The following is a 22,740-nucleotide window of genomic DNA, read 5'->3' on the forward strand; positions in this document are numbered from 1 at the left end:
CACAGAGATCCGCCTGCCTCTGCCTCCCGAGTGCTGGGATTAAAGGCCCGGCAATTCTTATCTGGGGACGGGGGGAGCCAGTCCGAGGAATTTTGATCATCTTACCTAGCGTCAGATATTGAACGGTCAAGTGAAAACCTAGATCAGATGGTCGAAGTCCTGTTCAACCAGGAATCCTCAAGCTTGGGTCACAAGTGCACAGTGAAAAGGCTTGTCTTTTTAAAGACAGAGTCTCTTTGTAGTCCTAGTTGGCCTCAACTTTGGGACAAATCTCCTGCCTTACCTTCCTAAGTGTTGGGATTATAAACTTAAGCCAACACACCAGCTTAAAGCCGTCTTTGGTAACAGCTAATTCTTCTTTCAAAACTGAACTAAATTAGAAACGAGGGACAATTTTGCCCATATTCTTTGGCTAGAGTTTTTAAAATGATGAAAAATTTTGCCCACATTAAGAACACCCACGGACTGACTCTAAGGGAGATTCTGACCACTAATTAGGCCTGAGCATTAAGAAACTTTTGGTACTTTTACCTTTTTAGTAGAGTTTCTTTACTATATAAATTCTCTGATGTCTATCAAGAGCTGAACTTATGCATGGGTCTTCCACACTCACTGGCTTTTCAGCTGTGTGGATTCTTTGATATTGAATAATACCTTTGGGTTCACTGAGATCTTTCCCCCACTCTCTACATTTATAGGGATTCACTCCATGTACTCCATAATGTCCAACAAGATGTGAGAGTTGAAGGTTTCTTCATATTTATTATACTTATCGAACTTCTCCCCAGTGTGAGTTCTCTTCTGAGCTAAGTTTTATCACATCCTCTGCATTTGCATTGTCTTCTTTCCCTCTGTCACCATTTTCATCACCTTCCACTTTCAAAAGCATCTTTGGATTCGGAGCACTGAGAGATCATTGCTAAGTCTGTTGATAACCCTAAGGAATTCTATATCTGTGGGCATATCTTCCTTCTGGGATGACTCTTCATTCTAAGTCCTGGTTTTATCACCAGTAACAGAGTACATAAAATCCTCTTCTAAGTTTGAGAAATAAAAGTTAATGAAAAAAATGTATAAATATAATATAATAAAAAGTAATATATACTGTCACTTATTTGGTACTATTTTGGTTTGGATAATACTCTAGCATTCTGTCTCAGTATAGAAAAGAAATACTAAGAAACTTGAAAGGGAAATAGCAGCAGGAAAATTTGAGAATTTGTTGAGAGGAAAAAGCAAAAATGTGGATCAAGGGATTATCTAGCAATGCTACGTTGTGGGAAATGGAGAGAAATGCCAAGAATATGGAGGGACAGCCAGGCCAGATGCTAAGACAGAGAGACCTCCGGACAGAGAATAACGGGGTTTAGAAAGATCAAAGGATAATGAAGCAAACCGTAGAAGAAAAGATAAAGACATAGAGTGTCTTTAATGTTTTTCAGAATTGATCATTATTTTGATTTTAGAATTTATAATACTAAGAATGCCACTTTGCAAAAGCATATAGCACAAAATATGATGAGTATGGCTGGAGCTATTTCAGAAATTATTGGGAATTCTGTCTTTATCAGAAGTCAAAATTTATTTAATGAATTTGTTTTTCTTTTTGACACAGTTTCATTATAATTCAGGTTGACTTCAAAGTATGTATTTGAGGATGACCTTGAACTCTTGATATCCTGTCTCTGCCCACCAAGTGCTGGGATTGCAGGTGTGCTTCACCATTCCTGATCCACACAATAATTTTCTTTCTTTCTTTCTTTTTTTTAAAAATGAAACTCAACTCAGCAACTCAAACAGAAAATTTAAAAATCAAACATTCTGACATGATACAACCAAAGATATAATAGTGTCTGTAATTGGATACATGCTGAGAAACAATGGTAGGAAAATGTAAAAAAGTACTTTGTTTTTCATAATTAAATTACATTTCTATAAAAGTAGAAACCTTTGTATGTATAGTAGACATTCTGAGTTCTATAAGATATAATAGTCTTATTTTTGAGCTTAGGTATTTTAGGTAGTGTTTGTTGTCATTGTATGACTTGATGGCATGCACGGTATGAAGTGCTCATGTTGTGTGTTCAGAAGCACATCTGCAGTGAAATTGTGTGTGACAACACAGGCAAATGCTGCCAGAAATGTCTGGGACTCATTAGCTGTTTGACTTTGAATTCTGACTTTTGCATGCTCATAAGTCTTTGGAATTATAATGCTGGAGCTTGAATAGAGTCACTTGTACTCTAGTGAGAATTTTGCTTTTTGAGACAGTGTCATTTTTGGTGTTGCCCACACTGGTTCACAACTTATAGTCTCCTTGCCTTATCTACTGGTATGCTACAATTTCAGGTTGGGTTTACCATGCTCACCCATTTGTACTTTTATTAGTGCAAGTCACTCATCACAAAATCCACTGGCAATGTTCTTGTCAACTCAGTGTTAAATATTTTTTTCTTTGACAGTACAATAGTTAAAAAAAAAAGTCCTAATTTTGTCTTCCCCTTTCTAATGTCTGCTGCAATTATTCTTCAATGTCCTCTATGCCAGACACTATCCTGAAAAGGAGAACTAGATTTGAGCAGAACAATGTGTGCCTAGTTTTATGGAATTTATAATGTGTGTGTGTAGTGGACATTCTTTTATTACTGCCTTCCTTCCATAAGGGAATATTATTGGGCCTAATCTTGTGATGGTCTCTGTTTGGATTATTATAGCTTCTCTAATTTCAAGGTCTACCTGCATCTGCCTTCTGAGTGCTGGGACTAAGGGCATGTGCTACCAACGCTTGGTCCAACCTTGTCTCTTACAGAATTTTGCTCTAATTTGTCACTTCATTGCTCAGGTTTAAGCAATACTATTTATGAATATTTCTTCAATGATTGGTTTGAAAGATTTATTAATTTTTCCAATAAAATAGGTATGATACATTATTGTGATTACTAATGAAACTAGATATTTAAAAATATTTCTTGATAGTGGGCTGTGGTGTGCATGTCTTCAATCTCAGCACTCAGGAGATAGAAGTAGGTAGACCTCTGTGAGTTTGAAGTCGCATGGTCTGCATAGAGAGTTCCAGGTCAGCCAGGGTTATGGAGTTAGAGTCTGTGGCAAAATATTTTTTCTTCCTATATATTTTCTTTACCGTGGTATAACTGTTCATATCTTTTGTTCATTTTTTCTATTTCTTTGAACTCTTCACAATGAGTTATATCAATATCTATTTCATTTATTTATTTGACATAGGGTCTCACTCTGTAGCCCAGGTCTGCCTTAAACTTCTGATGCTCCTGCCTCACCCTCTCTAATACTGACATTACAGACATGAGTCAATATATGTGTGTATATATATATATGTGTATGTACATATATATACCAGAGTGGCCTTGAACTCACAGATATCCTGTCTCTGCCTCCTAAGTGCAGGGGCAAGTGAGACCCTGGCAAAAATCTTGCATTTTTACACAAGAGAATGAAACAGTTATAAAAAATGTGTGCAACATCATCCCAAAATGTAACTATTAAGCACCCTAACGACTATCCAGTAACCATTTTCACCAATATCTTAGGTGGACTTACACTCCATACAGGTTAATTTATTCAACATCTTTACTTTTAAATGCCATGCTCCTACCTACACATCTTGCCTACATGCTTAGACTATTCTCATCATTCCTATGTAAAGTTTGCTACCATGAATATACATTATAGATGCTAATTTTGTTGGTTTCACAGATTTTGAATATTTTCTGCCAATGTTTAATACGTACAATATAATTCCTTCTTGCCTTCTTCATGATTCCGATTAAGTGCTGTCTCTTGCATCTTCACCTGATTTCTTTGGCCTCACCCATCTCTTCACCCATTGACCTCATATTGCCATTTCAGTATGAGCCTTTCATAATAGTGTCTTCATTTGTTAATTTTTTATGCGTGACAATATGGTTACATACTTTTGTCACTTCTGTCAGTTATAAGAGGCATTCAGTCCTGGAGAAATGAGTCATTCTGTATTCTCTGTGGCATAGACCCCTATTAATTTGGACTGTTAATTGTCTTCCTTCCTTCCTTCCTTCCTTCCTTCCTTCCTTCCTTCCTTCCTTCCTTCCTTCCTTCCTTCCCTCCTTTCTTTCTTCTTCCTTCATTCCTTTTTTTGAGACAATATCTCATTATACAGCCTGGCCTCAAATTCTTAACAATCCTTCTGCTTCTGTCACCTGAGTTCTGGGATTACAGGTGTGCACCTCTACACCTGGCAATTTAGGCTGTCTTAATGATACATTCAAATGTTGATTTCATATTTTATTGTGATTTTTCAGGGATTTAAGATCTATGCATTTGTCTACAGCAATAAAATAGCATGGTGCTCCAGTGGATAAAAACTGTGGTTATGTCAGCTTTAGAATGTGTGCAAATTGAGGTTGATGACAAACTTCACGAGGTATTTAATGATAGCTTTTAAACTGACAATAAAAATAATGATATCATCAGGCTTTCCTGGTGAACTCCTCTCAGAGCAGTGTAAGTCACCGGGAAAGCCTCTTGCTCCCGCCAAGAGTCTTTCTAAAAGTCCCCTTTAGCTCATTGTTCCTTAAGCTGTAAATGAAGGGATTCAATACAGGGGCTACAACCATGAAAATTACCGATGCAGCTGAGTCTTTTTCAGTTGAGTGGTTGGATGAAGGGCTCATATAGATTCCTGCGATGGCACCATAAAAAAGAATAACCAAGGCAAGGTGGGATCCACAAGTTGAGAATGCCTTGAGTTTTCCTTGAATGGAAGTAATTTTCATCACAGCCGAGACAATGCGACCGTAGGATGCTAAGATACACACTGATGGTACCACAAAGATCAGTCCCACCACAAACAGAACCATGAGTTGATTGAGACTGGTGTCAGAACAGGAGAGAGGGAGGAGAGAGTTGATGTCACAGAAGAAATGGTGGATTATGTTTTCAGAGCAGAAATGCAGTCGGGCCATCATGAGGGTATGCAAGAGGGGATTCAAAGTGGCAATGACCCAAGATAGAGCCACCAGGGAGGTGCAGAGGCGTGGGGTCATTATGATGGAATAGTGTAAAGGATGGCAGATGGCCACATAACGGTCATAGGCCATCACAGTGAGAAGGAAATTGTCCATGTTAGCAAACATCATACAGAAATACATTTGAGCCAGGCATCCAGGGTAGGAGATGGATTGAGACTGGGTTTGGATATTCAGTAGCATCTTGGGCACTGTAGCTGAAGGAAGGCAGAGGTCTACCAAGGACAAATTGGCAAGAAAAAAATACATGGGTGTGTGTAGATGATTGTTTGAGCCAATGGCTAGCAAGATGAGTAGGTTTCCAAATAGTCCTGTTAAATAGAGACACAGGAAGAGTGCAAAGAGGAGCCCTGGATGCCCTGGCCAACTTGAGAAGCCCAAGAGGAGAAACTCAGAGATGCTGGTTTGGTTTTCCGTTTCCATTGGATGAACTTGTATGGAGAGCTGTAGAGAGAAATAAAGTTTTGTTTGGTAAAACACGTCTCCTCTTGGTATTTTTTTCTGTAAATATCTACCTGGTCTTAGTCTCATTTACCAAATGATCTTTTAGGCCACCCTGTCTCTTCTCTGATGTTCTCTGCCAAACTTCAGTGAACCCCGACTGTGCCTCTCCATCTCGTCTGTTATCTCCATGCCTATCTTCTTTTGTTTTAAGCTCATATAATCAGAGAGCTCTATGCGGCCTTCATCTCTCTCTGTTCAGTAGGCAGAGATTCTTTTATTGCTCACTTTTTCCCACTAGTGTGTATTAATTGCATAAAGTAAGATGATTCATTATGACTTTCTGTTCCTACCTTGTTTGCTTTTACTCACTGCATTACCCTATCTTGCTTCTCTTCCCCTCTCCCTGCAATTATTAAATTGTGCCCTGTTGGTAGAGGTTTCTGTCCCTCCCGGTCCCATAATAAACACACAGAAACTATATTATTTGCAATATTGTTTGGCTAATAGTTTAAACGTATTTCTGGCTAACTCTTATATCTTAAATTAACCCATTTCTATTATTTTATATAGTGCTCTTTTTATATTTTATAACCATTTCTTCCCCTAAACTCCTTTTATATATTTAGGACTGTGTGTGGGTGCCTGACTATCTGCTGTGTTGAAATACATCATATGTCTGACATGATTAATGGCTCTTTGCCCAACACTGATATTTGAGTGAGATTCTCTTCCCAAGATATTTGTCCACCACCATGAAAAACAGCCAGATACCTTTCATTTAGAATATGTAAGATGAGGTTTAAAGCAGCTTATATCTTTAAAAGTCAAAGTAAAAATAAATTTATTTTCTCAACAAATGTGCAAAGCTAAGCCTCCAAAGATAATTTGCTTGAACCACAAACATAAAAAATTCAAAGAAGTCTAAAGGTTATGTAACACACGTGGCTGTACAGTGGGCATAAGCTAATGGTGAACATGGGTGTAAAGATATCCTTTAAATGTTTTATGATATTTTAGCTATAAGTTCATGTACACCAAGTATCTTCATAGTACTACTTCAGTTACTGCATTTCTTGGAGTTGTAGAAAATCACATGGCAATACCAGAGCTTTTCACCAAAGGCAATTGTATTAAGGAGATATTTGTATAGTGGAGATGAAATACTATCAGAACAGATGACTTTGTAAGAGCAGGAAAAATGCTAGAAAGTGGGCTTGTTTAGTCAGTGTTGAAATCAGACTCCATCATCTCTGGGTTCCGGTCACCTGTGGGCCCCATCACCCATGGGCACCAACCACTGTGGCTGCATGTCCAATTAGACTCACTGTCTCTGCCCTGGATGGCTGAAATCAGATTCGGATCAGCCTTCCTTCCTGTCGTCTTCCCGCTGTGTCTCGCTTCCTTTCTTCCTGGAGGATTATCCTTCAAACTGAAACAAAGATTTGTCCACTTTTTTCTAAGACTAGTCTGCTTTTTAAAATTAAATTTTTGGTTACTATATAAAGGATTTCTCTGTGACACTTCATACAGATATCATTATACTCACCTCCGCACTGCCTTGCTCGGTCCCTCGTCTCCCTTTCTTGCTGGTCTCACAAATAATGTCCCCTCTGCTTTCATGACATTACTTTCTCTTGCCCCCTCCCTTTAAACACCCCTCTTCCCTCATAGTCCAATTTCTACTTGGGAGAAAAATTACAGTGTTTATTTGTATTTCTGAGTCTGGCTTAATTTGTTTAACATGGTTATCACCAGCTCATCTATTTTCCTGTGAATATCATAATTTCACTTTTCAAGATCTTTTCTAGGAAAAACCCAAGAACTGAGAAACAGGATCAAATGAAAACAAACAAACAAAAAACAAAAAAAAGAAAACAAACAAAATCTTCTGATATTTTCAATTCAATTCAATTCAAATTCCAAATTCTGTTTCACAACCCAAAGTGTTCAGAGCCCTTTACCTCTTGAGCCTCATGTCTTCTTACGATCACTTTTTTTTTTGCTCTTAGAATTTTCTGACACACACTGAAATTGTATCTCTTCCATGACTTCCTCCATTTTGCAAGTCTCTGACTACCCTTTTCTAAAAATTTCCTAAATTATGATGCTGTCTTCATATAACTCAATTATCAGAAATATTCTTATTTCTTTTTATTTGAATCTACTCCGGTAAAATGTAAAGTTCATATGCACAGAAAAAAAAATTAAACTACTAGCACCTGGCATAGGTCTTCAGTATTTGTTGAATAAACAAATGAATCTTATTGAATAATCAGGAGCCTTTTCTGCTATTATTAGATAGACATATGTTCCCCTACTCTGCATCTGAATATATACCTTCTCTCTAGCCATGTACTAGCACTGTACAGTTGTTTTGTTTTCATTATGGTGGATTTTAGAAAGCAAAAAAATGGAATCTCACTCATCCTTCTAGAGACACTCAGTTTCATAAGTAATTTATATTTGCTTATCAAGTCAAACTAAGCTTTTTATTTTTTTGTTGAGGAATGAACTGTATGAAGCTTTTTTTTTTTTTTTGCTGGATTATGGCTTGATACCCCAGTCCACTGGCTTGTGTGTGTCTGAGGGAGAGGGTTAAAGAATCTAGTTGTGAAAACTGAGAAAAATGAAGGGACTCTTCCAGATCGCTTTTAATTGGCTGAATTGTAAGATAGGACTCCCTCCCTCCCTCCCACTCCCTCCCTCCTTTTCTTTCTTTCCTTCTTCCCTTCTTCTTTTCTTCCTTGTATTCTTTCCTTCTTTTCTTCCCTCCTTCTTTTTATAGTTCTTGGGACTGGACTCAAGGCCTCACACATGCTAAACAAGCTCATTGACTTTAACCTACTATTCTCAAGTCTCTGATAGAGAACTTGTTGATCTGAAATCTAGTCCATTTTTTTTAGCATGTTTTTAATGAATCATGAATTTCATATATTTAGAGGTAGGCACCCACTATTGGATTAACAAAGTAACAAATCAACAAATCATCTACAGATGATTATTAGTTACATACTACAGGTTAGGCAAGGCGTGAGTTAGTCTGAACTTGTCTTGTTTGTTTATGAAATGACATATTTTCTCTCTGACTTTTCAGATCCGCTCACTTCCCCTGTTCACTTCCCATGCTCATTTCCAACACTCACTTACCAGGTGCTCATATGATTTCCTTCAGTGAACTAACCTGCAAGTCTTACTTGGAAGTAATGAAAAATACACAATGTGAGACTTTGTCCTTTCTTTCGAATGCACGCAGTTGAGGAAAGGGACAGTTTTTAAGTAGGTAACAAATGGTGTAGTGTAAATGACAGTGACCAGAGGACTTCTCCACATTAAAGCTCACAGCTTCTTTGAGCCCTGTGGGGGCTCCAATCTCGACAAAATCCCCAAACTCCAGCAATAATGACTTCATCTCCTTTGTGGCTTCCCCAGTTGTAACTGTCGGGACAATACCATGGAAGATGACTCCCCAGGGAGACACAAAGAAAACATCTAGAGATTGTTTGTATGCTTCCAAGAGGGTTGTAGCCTGTCTCCCTTCCCACTCCAGGACATAAACAACATATATGACAACTGTTTGAGGAATTTCTTCCTTAGTAGGGTTGACCTAAATGTAGGTTCTATGGTCCTTGATTGAATATCTCCCTCCAGCCTACAAATGCCTTATCTTTCAGCGGTGCCTAACATTCAAGGACCCATTTTGTGACAAAGGAGACATACAATGAGTGTGGCGCCGGGATTGATACATTTTATCATAGATTCTATTCCCCATCACTGGCAGTAATGTAACAGTAAAATGAGCCTTTAAAGGCTTAGTGAATAGGTTTTACTAAAGCTACTCAAGGGATTTGGAAATGTTCTGTTCCAGGATGCTGTATACACATGAGAAAGGGTTTGTGTAGCTTGTCCCTACTGCTGCTATTCCTATGATGCATAGCCCTTAGGTGTCAACAAGTGACTTCCTGTCTAACAAATTTCTGCAAAATTAAATGGCTTATTACTAATCATTTATATATTGTGCGATTAGGTATGTCAGAAATTTGAGCTATATCAAGCTTAGTAGTTTTTTTTTTAATTTTTGAATCACATATTTGCATGACTTAGGTACAGGGTCAGCTTGGGGTGACTGGCTCATGTCTGCTTGATATTGCCCCTCATCTTCTAGTAGAATAGCTTGGGCATCTTCGTGTGATGAGAGGAAGGAGAGAGAGAGAGAGAGAGAGAGAGAGAGAGAGATCCCTGCAAAGAAGTTCCACAGTTACCTAAATTTCTCCCAGTAGGCTTTGCCTTTAAAAGTTCTAACACCTCCCATTAGTATCATTAGCATCATAGCTAGTGGCTAAGCTTTTAGTGCACAGGTCATTGGGGAATATTTATTTAAACCTTGGGAATCAACATTGCATTTTTTAAAGATAAGATCTCATGCAGCCCAGGCTGGCCCTGTACTCACTGCACAACTGGGGATGACTTTGAATTCCTAATCCTCTTGTTTCTGCTTTCTGAGTAATGGAATTAAGGTTTTGTGCTCACTTCCCTAGTTTATGCATTGCTTCATGCATGCTAGGCACATACTTTATCAACAGAGCAACATGCCAGCAACAATGCATTCTTTATATAAACATACCATGTCTTTTACATACACATAATATACATATTATATATGCTCATGTATATGTGGAATGAATTGTAGCAATGATACAAGGGACAGGAAGGAGGAATTAGAAATATTTTGTTGTTATAAGATACTTAAATAACTGTGAAGTAGTACTTTGAAAACATATTTAAATTACATGTAGATGAATAATGCAAACTTTAGAGCATCTGCCCAAAATTATGAAATATTTCAACCATAAAATTATTATTGTAATTCAGAAAAAGCATCATGATATATAAAATGTTCAATTAAAAATAGAAAGCAAAATGACAGTAGAAAACAAATATAATAACAAAGGACCAGGGCAGTGAAGATAAAACATTATCAAATATGGTAGATATTCACCCAATTGTGTTATTACTAACGATATACTAATGATATAAATAAACTACAAAAATATAAATATCCTACTGGAAATATAGATGATGCTCAGGTGTATCAAAAGCTTAGGCCCAACTATCTATTGTCTGTAAATATCCCACAATGATTATGAATATATACATTGAAACATCTAGCTTTCATGACTATATTAATTTCAGAGAGAGGAGACATAGCATAAAAGTTACCATTGATAATGAAGGATGTGGTCAAATGATACAAGGGTTAAATACCCAAGAACCCCTAACAATCCTTGGCATGCACACACCTAAAAGCAAAGTTTTATAATACACAAAACAAACATAGTTCAAACCGTAAGAAGTCAGTGAATCCACTATTATAATAAGATAATTTAGAGTCTCTTTATCACTGATGAATATCCATCCATATAAAGGTCTTTTGGATGAGTAGAGCCAACAGAATATATGTAATTATGAAAGAGGATTTATTAGATTGATTCATAGGATTAGAGACGGGCAAGTCCCACAATGACTACCTGAAAGGGAGGGGTGAGAATAGGTAGAGACCCAGGGGGACTCATGACGTAATCCTAACTTGAAGAGGAAGATCTGGAAGTACCGTGGAGATTTGCTAGTGCAAGTCTGCATTCAGAGGTTGAAGATGCTGGAATCGGACATCCATGGAGTCTGTGGCTGCAGGTCAAAAAAGTTGCAGCTGAAGGGCCAAGTGTGCCTGAGTGTGAGGTCTTCCCTTCTGTTTCCGTGATTCACCCAGGCCCCTAGCCTGCTGGATAGAGCTGCCCACAGCAGAATGGCTCTGTACTGACTGATTATGTCAATCTTCTCTGAAAGTGTCCTCATAGCTACACCCTGAAGTTTACTTTACCCATTTTCTAAGTGTCTCTTGATATAGTCAAGATGACAAACAAGATTAATTACAATATCGATATCATGGAAGACATCTCTAGAAGGCAGACTATTAGTTAGGACATAGCTGAATTCAACAACACTATCAATTAACTGTACCACACTGATTGCTATAGACTACTTTACTGAAGAATGTTGTGGGGCCCAAAAATGTGAGCCAGTTTCCACGTTGACCAAAGGTCAGAGAGTTGGAACTTACCTCTATTCCTCCAAGGTTATTGTGTGGGACAAAGGTCCCACCTAGATTCAGAACAGAGAGTTCTGTTCTCTCAAGGTTATTGTCAGCAGGTGTGGCTAATAGCCAGACCTTGTATTTCAGAAATAAATAAGTAGACACGTATCTACTCAAACAAAAGTCTAAGGATCCAACTAAGTTCCACTTCCCTTAAGGAGATAACAATGAATTCCTCCCAGGGAGCAGTTTACCTACAGACTGTTTTGGTCTAGGGTGTGGGTGTGACTAGTTTTGTACTAGCAACAGAATGTTTAACTATGGGTGTAGACCACGACCTTCAACTGTTTGTTCATTTCCTTGTATCATGTTAATGCAGTTTTTTTTTTAAATCTTACTCCTATCTTTTGTGGTCAGGGGTATTTTAAGCAATTGGAAAGTAAACATGGGTGGATTTCAGTATTCACTGGAACTTCCTCCTGACACTATCCCATTTTTCTGTCTTATTATTTTCACATTTTTGTAGTCTTCACTATATTTCTAAATCCCTACTCTCCTATTCTGGCAAGAGGTGTTTTTGTTGAGGCTGGTCCCCGACAGAATGTGAGAGCATGCATTTTGTTCAAGTTTACATGGGTAAGCATGGAGATAATTCATATTCTCAACTATAAACATATCTTCATAAATTAAAGAAAGAGAAGTAGTATAATGTGAACTCTGCCATCACAGGCAAGCAAGTGTAGGCTAGAAGCTACTAAGAGAAAGATAACCGAAAGAGCCCCACATGGTAGCATATTAAACTGGAGCTGTAGTTACAGTTGTGAGAGCTGCTTGGTATGGATGCTGGGGACTGAATACTGTTACTCTAGAGGAGCAGCCAAAGCTCATAACTGCTGAGTGATCTCTCTAGCTCTCAATGGTGCTTCCCAATACACCCATGCTAAAGAAAGGTGAAGAGAGAGTTGAAATATAATTGAGCTAAATGAAGAGATAATTTCTCAAAGTTTCTGCATGAAAGCACAGCATGCAGGGAAAATTATGGCATGGGATGCATCATTAGAAAAGATAAAAGACCTAGAATCAATAGTGCAAAGTTTTACTACAGGAGACTAGAAAATGAAGAACAACTGAAATCCAAAGTCAGTACAAAAAAAGTAAAACAAAGAAACAAAGAAAACAAACAAAACGAAACAACAGCAAAAATAATTTAGAGTAGAAATAAATGAAACTGAAAACAGAAAATAATTAATGGAGATCATCAACAAAACCTTTCTCAAATGCTTCTGAATAATGAAGATGAGATGCCTTCCTTTCATAAAAAAGAAATGGAGAGGCCAGTAGCAAAGCCTCCTGTTATGGTTTGAATGATTTTACCCAAAAAGATATTGTACCCATAAATGTAGCTTTGTTTGGAGACTAGATCTTTGCAGATGTAAGCAATTGAGTGTATATCTGATTTAAAAGGTCTTGTATTCAATGTGATTGCTCCTTCAAGAGTATATGTTGTGCCCCCGAATCTGGACCCCTAAAACCCACCAAGAGACCAGATCTGATGCAAAAACAAAGTCTTTAATTTCTGAGTTTGAACCGGGGCCTCCTGTCCATTTGACATAGCGGGCAGCATAGGAGAGACCCCTGGCAACGGGAGAACAGACCATGTATTGGGGCTGGACAAGGGGAAACCTGGAGGTCTGCAACTGCATACACTATTGAAGTCTCAGGATTGGCGTACTTCTGGACTGGCCATACCTGTCCGAAGCCGACTGGTCAGCTGCAACTGTGGAAAGGTTGCTACATTTGGAGGCCGTCTGGGAGTCGTTATTATGGTTACTGCATTTGTCCCTTGTCAGTAAGGGACATCCAGAGCCCAGCAGCTAACTTCTGGTTGGTTCCTTACCATATGGAGGATATTTTATAGTTGACCCTCAACAACTACGGCAGAGTTGGGGCACCACACGTCTTGCTACATAAATCCCACTGAGTCAGGAACGTACACCCTGCTGGGTTTTTCCTGCAGCCTGTCATGGCCAGGGTAGGAATCTGAGCAAGGGCCTGGGCTCTTCCTATAGAGACACAGAGCTAGGTGGGCACAATGTCACATGCGAATAGAAAAATTAGAATGTTGTGTCTATCCTCCAATGAATACAAAAGACTACTGACAGCAGCAAAGGCCAAAAGAAAGGTCAGGAGCAAGGCAGGAATAGCAGCTCATAGTAGGAGGTAGAGACAGGAGGTTCAGTTCAATGTTTTAGTGAGTGCAGCTGCAATGGAGAAGGGAGTTGTCTGCTGGTAATCAAAGTGATGGACTCACAAGCACTCACACGTTTCCTGGCCTTTCTCCCACTTTCCCCACTTGTACTCCAATGTGCAGGGAGAAGGAGAAGGGAGGGGCAGTGGTCTTTAGGAGAACTCTCAGGTTTGGAGGCTTCCTCCCCCCCCCCCTTATCTGCTGATGTTTGAGAGCTAGCTCTCTTTTGACTGGTCCTTATTCTATACCGTCATGCTGATCACCGAGCCAATCACGGTTTGCTTGAGTCTCTGAGTTTAAGCAGCGAGGCTCCTAAGTCTGCTGTAGATCTCCTGGGAGAACATGTCCTAGAGGAAAGCGAAGCAAGACTGTTACAACAGAGGGAAAAGAAGGAAGAAGGCTCCAGCCTTTCCAATTCCTGACAAACATTGCAAGGAATGTCAGGTTTTGAAACTTGACAGACTCCAGTGAGAGCTGCTACTCTGGTTGCAAGCAGAAGGACTCTCTCCAATCTTTGAAGACACGATGCTCATAGGAGATCCGCTATGCTGTCTTGTGTAGCTCTTGGTGAGGAATGGATCACACAAAGCGACTGTGCAGATAGGGTAATGTTGGAACGCCGTCATTTAGTAATGGAGGGATTTGTATGAGCTTACTGTACAAAACAGTAGTGGATTTCTGAACTTGGGAAAGGGAGAATGATGTAGTAACTTTTAAAAACAGTATTTTATTAATTTTTTTAAAATTTCATATGTGTCTTTTGAACATACTTACTCTTCCCGCAGTTCCTCACCCTCTTTGCCTCCTCTCTCTTTTCACACAACATTGAGTTTTCTTTTCGTTTTGTTCATCATAAATTCCACTTTGTGTTTCCCATCTAGTCTTGGGAGTGGGGTCTTCCCTGGTATGGTCTGCCTACCAGGGCTTCTATCATTAAAGAAAGTTGACTCTCTCATAGCAGTTCTCAAATGCTAATAACTCTTTAGCTGGAAGTGGGACTTGGTACACACTTTCCCTGGTCTATGCTGGAACTCTGTCTGCCTTGAGTTTGTGCAGGTCTCGTGCCACTTGTCACAACCATGTGAGTTCATGTGTACAACCGCCTTGTTGTGCCAGGAAAGTACTATTTCCACGATGTTGTCTACCACCCCTGGCTCTTACACTTTTTTCACCCCATCTCACTCCAACTCCCTAAGAGAAAGGTGTGATTTGTGTGTTCTATGTAAGCTTGAGCAGTCCACATTCTCTTTTAAAAATAGTTAAAGTTTTAATTTTATTATTTTACATGTATGGTGATTTACCTTCAAGTGTGTTTATGAATCCCATTTGTGCTGTGCCCACAGAGACCAGGGGAAGGCATTAGATTCTCTAGAACTAGAATTACAGAGAGTTGTGAACTGCTTTGTGGGTGCTGGGAATAGAACTCAGGTTCTCCGGAAAGGCGGTCCATGCTTTTAGTCATTGAGCCATCTCTGCAGTCCTACTCCATAGTCTCTTATTCTCTGCATGTTGACAGTTGAGAATCTCTGTGTTAACTGCCGTCTACTGCAAGAATAAGCTTTTCTGATGACGGTTGAGAGATGCTTTAGGGTCTATTAGTATATCAATGAGTTAATAGGAGTTATTTTAATATTATGACCTTTTAGCAAGTAACAGGATTGCATTCTCTTCTAGGGTCCATGGCCAATACTTAGTCACAGATTCATGGTCCTTTTAACAATGGCTTCCAGTTTGTGGAACAGTTCTTAGATCCAAGCAGAAAGTGATTGGTTACTCCCATAACCATTGTGCTTCTATTACACAAATGACATATCTTCACAGGCCAGTCACTGTAGTCTTCTCGGTTCACAGCTGGGTGAGACTGATGATTTGGGGTTTTTTTGTTTTTTTTTTCTGCTTTTTTTAGTGTTCATAGCATCTTCCAGCACTGTGGAAGTGAGGCAGCAAGGAGGAAGCTTCCAGGTGAGTACCAGCTTGATTTCTCCATATCCCGTGATTGAACTACCTGATGTCTTCACCAAATAGGGTTTTTACCATCAAGTTCTGAAGGGCAGCCAAGAATAGTGTTAATAGCCTGGAATACAGAAGGTATCAGAAGTAAAACTCCAACCCCAGGAAGTTAACTATACTTACAAAAACAGGCAGTAGATAATCTCACACAGCAAAACCAGAAGAAGAAGGGAAACACACACACACCAGCAACAAAATATCAGGAATTAACAATCATTGCAGAATCTAAGAGACCATAGATACCAGCCCAGACTACTACACCTAGTAAAACTGTAAAGCTCCAATAGATGAAGAAAATAAAGACAAATTAAGAAGTAGGTTTAGTGTTTTGATTATTATGTAGCAAGAAGATTTTTTTCTCATCTAATCTATTCGATGCCCTGTAAACTTGTACCTTTCTAGGCATTTCTTTCCTTAGGTTGGAAAAATTTTCTTCTATGATTTCTTTAAATATATTCTCTCCTTAAAACCTGCCCCCAAACCCTAGACTGTACCCCCTACCCTGGACTCACACTACAACCCACAGATCCTGGAGTCTTATAGGAGGCAATGGTGGAACAAGGGACTCTAGGCAAGACACTACCCACTGCCCACTAAACCCCTTTAAGCATGACCAACAACCCCAGATTGCACACACACACACACACACACACACACACACACACACACACACACACATGCGTACACACATATACACCCCCCCCCCCCCTCCATATCCTGGCCTACAACTTCAGGAGACTTCTACTTTAGCAGAGGTCAGGTCAGATCTAGGAACTTCAGACTTCCGTTTCACCAGAGGCCAGGCTTGATCTAGAGATCCCAGACTACATCCCTTCTCCTGTTATCCATATGCTGGTCTACAACTCCAGAAGAAGACTTTATCAATAGACACCAGCCTGGATCTAAATTCCAGAGGGGGCACACTACTGGACCGGAAGATTCATTAGTCCTAAGAACCCTTGAATATTTAGGCCAGAAGATCAGAGAAGAAAGAGAAACCAAAGAGCCAACTACCCATCCAACAAAGACAAATGCAAGAATCAATGCCTAGACCTATAATCATTCCAAATCCAGATGCCTAAATGCCAGTATAAAAACACAATCAGTAACAGAAAGGGCAGTGTGGCACCACCAGAGTTCAGCCATCCTACAACAGCAATACCTAAACAATCCAACACAGCTGAAGCATAAGAAAATGACCTTAAAAATGACTTTATAAAGTTGATAGAATTCCTTAAAGAGGATATGAAAAATTCCTTAAAGAAATTGAAAAAAAGACAAACAAAATTTTGAAGAAATCAATAAATTCCTAAAAGAAAGCCAAGAAAAAAAACAGTTGAAGAAAACTGTTCAAGGCCTGGAAATAGAAATAGAAGCAATAAAGAAAACACAAATGAAGAGAATCCTGGAAATGAAAAATCTGGGTGAGTGAACAGAAACTACAGATGCAAGCATCACCAACAGAATACAAGGGATGAAAGAGACTATCTCAGGAGTTGAAGACCTGGTAGAGGAAATCAATTCATCAAAGAAACTGCTAAATCAATCTTTGGGGCCAGAAGATGGCTCAGTTGTTAAGAGCATTGGCTGCTCTCCTAGAGGACCCAGGTTCAAGTCTCAGCACCCACATGGTATCTCACAACTGTCTGTAATTCCAGTTCTGGAGGATCTGGCATCTTCACACAGACATACATGCAGCAAAACACCATGCACACAAAAATAAGTAAATCCTAAAAAAAAGGAATCTTCTGCAGGGGAAACTGTGAAGAAGAAGGCAGATTTGTTTTTTTCTGGTTTTCTGGTTAATCCTTAGACTGCAAAATACAGCTAGAGTGTGTGATAAGTACTGGGTTGAGATAGAAGAAACAGATTTGTGGGTAGAAGGCAAGATGGAGGAAGTGTCCAGCATACAGCAATGCAATGCTCCCATGCGGCAATGTAAAGATACAGCTAAGGAATCCTCAAACTAAGTGGCTCTTAGTTACTCATTACGAGTAACAGATGACAACACAGAGTCAAGAATATGTTTGAACTGAAAAATACAAAAGTTACCAGAGAGACCATTTCAGAGGATGAAGACATCGATTGAAAATGGGCACCACCCACAACCAATCTTCAGCCATCATACAGCTGGGCAGTTTTGAGAAAGAAGATTAATATACCTCGTAAGTGTAAAGGAGGCACAAGGACAGGGAGGGACAGGTTTCTCTGGTATTATGTACCTATGCTGCGTGTATGATGTCACTTCCTCCAGGACACACATGCAGATCATAGACTCTTAGAGGTAAAATCTCTGGCCAGGTTGTGGTAGCAACCTTTAAGCCTAGCACTCAGGGGTCAGAGTAGGTGAAATCTCTGTGGGTTTGAAAGCATCCCAGAGAGCATAGACTCTCAGAAATAAAATCTCGGGCCAGGTTGTGGTGGTTACTTTAAATTCTAGCCCTCAGGGGTCAGAGCAAGTGGAATATCTGAGTTTGAAACTGTCCTGGTCTATATATCAAGTTCCAGGCCAGTCAGAGCTACACAGGGAGACCCTGTCTCAAAAACAAAGAAACAAACAAATAATCTCCCCACAACAACAACAAAAACAAAGAAGGAAATAAAAACTCTGTGTTGTGCTGACGTAATCAGACAATGTAGTTGACAGTAGTCTTGTTATGGAAAAGCTTTATCCCAGAGGTGAAAAAAAATCAGTGGAGGTGAGAGGCTTGGAATTTAAAGTCCTATAAATATCAGATGCCTCACTGAAAGTATCAGTGTTACATTTTTTAGACAAAACACAGAGCCATTGCTTCAGACTTGGTAATATCTATGATTTGCATTCATCGAGGGTCTTACAATGTACCTCCAGGAATAAAAAGAAACTTTTGTATGAAATTCATGTATCATAAAACCAATATATTTTCAATGACACAAGTTGTTATGGATGTAAAGAAAAGTCAAATAAATTGTCTTTAAAATAAATCAGTCTTTCGTACTGTACACTAAAAACAATCAGAAGTCATTAGACGTTATCAGTACAGAGACAAAATTACTACAGAGCTCAGCACTTCACTAATTGATTTTAGATGATACAAAGAAATCTTGGTTCCATCATTTCATTTACGTAATAGCAAACCTTCAAACTTGCTGTTGTCAAAGTAAGAAACATTCAAGAAAATGTTTATGAGCACACTGAGTTTTCCAGATAATTTAACTGTGTTTTTTTGCTTTATTTTTATAAATACGTTTCAGCATATACTACTATATTTATATACATAAAATGTTTAAATACCTTAAAATCATTGGTTAATTAAAATGTTTTTGGGTTTGTATTAAATTTTGTGAAAACATTCATTCATACACAGACACACAAACACATATATTAACATATTGTTTTAAGACATTACACAGTTAATTGATGGCAATTAAAATAGTAAAAAGTTTAATTTAAAAATTATAGCATTTCACTCTAAGTTTTGCTTCAAGATTTGCCCACTGGATTGTATGTTTTAAAAGACAGGGTCTAACTCTTACTATGTATCTCTGATGGGCTTGATACTTGAAAGACAAAACCTCGCTTTAAACTTAATGATTCTCCTGACTCAGACTCTCCAGTTCTGGGGTTACAAGCATATGCCATTACACACAGTAGATGGCACTTGTGAAAAAAAAAGTACGTGACTATACAGAAATTATATGTACTTATAATTTACTCCATATGGCAGTCCAATAAGATACAACTAATTTATGTTATCTTATCCTACTTATATTTTCTCTATAAGGTCTAACTCCATGATAACAAGACTTATCTTTGATCTGATCTCTTATTATCTACCTATCATCTATCGCTTATCATTTATTCACCTATTAACGCAATTGAGTTCCCCATACAGTGCTTGCTACACAGATGATTTATGGGTTTAAGTGAAAACTAGGATTTAGATTCACAGAGCTTAAGTGTTTAGGACTGCAAGCCTTGCATTAACTCTTTCTTGAATCTGTGCTTCTCCCGATTATTCTCCTTAGCGAACTTTTGACTTCCTTGTTCCTCAGAGTGTAAATCAGGGGGTTCAACAAAGGAGTTACCAGAGTATAGAAAAGTGCAATGCTTTTATTCACTTCCTGTGAGTAACTGGAGGGAGGCTGGAGGTACATGGAGATGAGGGTGCCAAAGAAGATAATCACTACCAGAAGGTGAGAGCCACAGGTTCCAAAGGCCTTCCGCCTCCCCTGGGCTGACTTTATCTTTAGAACGGCATGAGTAATGTGACCATAGGACACTAATATAAGCGAGAGCGGTACCACCAAGAAGAAGACACTGACAGCAAAGAGTTCCGCCTCGTTAATGAAGGTGTTCGTGCAGGCCAGTTTCAGCATCACTGGAACTTCACAGAAGAAATGGTCCAGTCGGTTTCTGCCACAGAGGGGCAAAGTCATGGTCAATGCTGTCTGTACCATAGAATTGCCAAACCCTGTGAGCCAGGCAGTTATAACGAGCTGTAAGCAAAGCTGCGGGTGCATGATCACCATGTAGTGGAGTGGGCGGCAGACAGCGGCATAGCGATCGTAAGCCATCACCGATAAGAGTACACATTCCACTCCCCCAAGTCCCAGGGCAATAAAGAGTTGTGTCACACAGCCCCCGTAAGTGATGGTCTTGTCCTTCCCCTTGAAGTTGAACAGCGTCTGAGGGACGGTGCAAGTAGTCAAGCAAAGATCCATGAAGGAGAGATTAGAAAGGAAGAAATACATGGGGGTGTGGAGGTGAGGGTCGACAACGGACAGCAGAATGATGGTGCTGTTGCCTAGGAAGCTCAAGAAATAGATGAGCAGGATGACCGCGAAGAGAGCTGTTTCCAGCTGAGGCCGGTTGGAGAAGCCCAGGAGAATGAAGCCAGAAAAGAGGCTGCCATTAGCTCTGTCCATTGCAGTCCACCTGTGGGAAACAAGAGAGCAACACTTAGCAGGAGGCTTCTTTCCGTTTCTTCTAAGTAAATGCAACTGACCCGGGAAACTGGTCCCAGTTTTGCTGGAAAGCAGCTACTGTGTTGCAGTTTTCCACAGCTTCAGCATTTCCTATGTGTTTTCTTGCAAGAGCCCTGTCACTGTTACGTTCCTTGAAGACATGAGTGTGTTAAGCTTTAAACAGGCTTCAAGAGAAAAGACTCAACTCTTTCTCTGGATGGAGTCACCTAATAAATGGCAGGGGGTTGAATCCAAATCTGCAGTATGGTCTCATAACTGCCAAGGACCCTGTGTTTTTGTTATTGGATAAACTTTAAAGCGATTTGAGTGTCTCGAAATTAAATCAAATTTTCCTCAGTAAGATGCAAATTTGCTCTGGTCTTGATCCTTCTATCTTGGGTATTATAAAATAAAACATTTTAGAATGGAACATTTATTTTCTGAAAATACATAGAGAAAGAAATGTAGCATAGACAACCAGTAATGGAACACTGAATTTTAATATATATGCAACCAGATATGGATAGGCCTGGAATCTAGAAGCATTCTAGTGATTGGAGGGCCACTATTGTAAATGGGTTTTTTTGATTTCAGGGTACCAGCCTCGATTCCTCATCATCAGTGGCACCCCGCAAAGAGCTGGAGATGTTTGCCCAGTGTTTGCTCTTTTCTTTTCTCTCACTTTATAATTTAAAAAAAAAAAAAAACCTTCTCAGTGTTAACAGAGAAATTTTTTCCAACTTTTGACTCTGAATTTTCAAAAACATCAACTCATAAAAGAATCCACCTTCCTATTTAAATAACTGGCCCTGAAGTCTCTAATGCATTTCTTTCTCTCATGACTTCCCATGATTCAAATTTGGTACTGCATATTACAAGGACCCCAGTATGCTGAACTCACGGTCTACAACTGAGCTACATTTCCAGCCCCGACAGCAGCAAAACTATAACCTACCAAAGGTCTGGGCAACCGACAGAGGAGGGGGATGAATTAAAACAAAATATAATGGCAGATAAGTATGAAAGTGCCATAGAGAAATCAATTACTTTGCATACTAACTTAAAAAGTTAAAAAAATGTCTTCAATATTATACAGCATGAAAATAAAAATAAATTGGTCTGTGCAAATTTCTTGAGCATATAAAAATAAAAACTGAAAATAAAATAGAATAAAACAATAACAGAAGCTTAAAAATGGTCATAACGAGCTGGACATGGTAGTTCACACATGCAATGTCAGAGTAGAAGGATGAGTTTTTCAAAACCGTCTCCTGTTACATGGAAAATTCAAGATTAGCTGGGGCTAGATGAGACCATGTGTCTAAAAATGGCTGTAGATTATTAGTAACTGATTTTGTATTGCTGAAAGTGTTAGCTGTCCCGGAGGAAAGCCTTGAACAATAGCTATGCAACAGTTGCCTGTACAATGGTTGCTTTATTTCCCATACAAGGGAAATGTTCATGCTCCAACATGTTTGTGTTTGGAAAGATGTGGTACCCTTTCTGCTTCTTCCCATCCATTGGAGGCAGATGTTGATAAGCAGTCAGGCACAGTCTTGCTTTTTTATTGCTGTCTTGTGTGCAATCTTGCCAGACCCTGCTAATCCTTTATAATCATCATTTGTCTATACGCAAGGTTTCTTACTGGCTGAGGAGAAACCTTACCTTCTGTCTCTTGTGCCTTCCTTGTTGGACTGTTGGGTGCCAGATTCATTACATTCTTTTCAGTGATTACTTTAGTGTCAGTAACTGTCATGACAAAAAAAAAAAAGACAATTTGGAATAAATTCTAAAATCCAACAAAATGGGAGCAAAGTACTTGCATTCTAAGCATAAATATGCAATTAATATGTTTTGAGATTTTTAAAGTTTGATTTTCCACTCCCCTTTCCCAGCTGTTTCTCTTCCCAAACAGAAGAGCTAATGTTGTTGCCTTTCATGCTGGGCTGAAACCCAGGCAG

The 22,740-nt window shown here is 39.1% G+C and overlaps 2 protein-coding genes across 2 annotated transcripts; both read right to left on the reverse strand.

Moving 5' to 3' along the window:
- Positions 1-4,523: 4,523 nt before the first annotated feature.
- LOC101982279 (olfactory receptor 1F12) lies at positions 4,524-5,501 on the reverse strand. Its single transcript, XM_005369916.2, has one exon. The coding sequence runs from the start codon at positions 5,463-5,465 to the stop codon at positions 4,524-4,526; it is 942 nt and encodes a 313-aa protein (XP_005369973.1). The 5' UTR covers positions 5,466-5,501.
- Positions 5,502-19,795: 14,294 nt separating this feature from the next.
- LOC101988886 (putative olfactory receptor 2B8) lies at positions 19,796-20,740 on the reverse strand. The gene has a single exon (XM_005369935.1). It carries the CDS (start codon positions 20,738-20,740, stop codon positions 19,796-19,798), a length of 945 nt encoding a protein of 314 aa, XP_005369992.1.
- Between the last annotated feature and the right edge of the window lie 2,000 nt (positions 20,741-22,740).

The sequence above is a fragment of the Microtus ochrogaster genome, unplaced genomic scaffold (genome assembly GCF_000317375.1).
Source record: "Microtus ochrogaster isolate Prairie Vole_2 unplaced genomic scaffold, MicOch1.0 UNK66, whole genome shotgun sequence".
NCBI lineage: Eukaryota > Metazoa > Chordata > Mammalia > Rodentia > Cricetidae > Microtus > Microtus ochrogaster.

What these genes read in the sequence shown, in the direction of transcription:
- LOC101982279 (XM_005369916.2), bottom strand. Translation starts at nt 5,465, where the DNA reads ATGGAAACGGAAAACCAAACCAGCATCTCTGAGTTTCTCCTCTTGGGC.
- LOC101988886 (XM_005369935.1), bottom strand. Translation starts at nt 20,740, where the DNA reads ATGGACAGAGCTAATGGCAGCCTCTTTTCTGGCTTCATTCTCCTGGGC.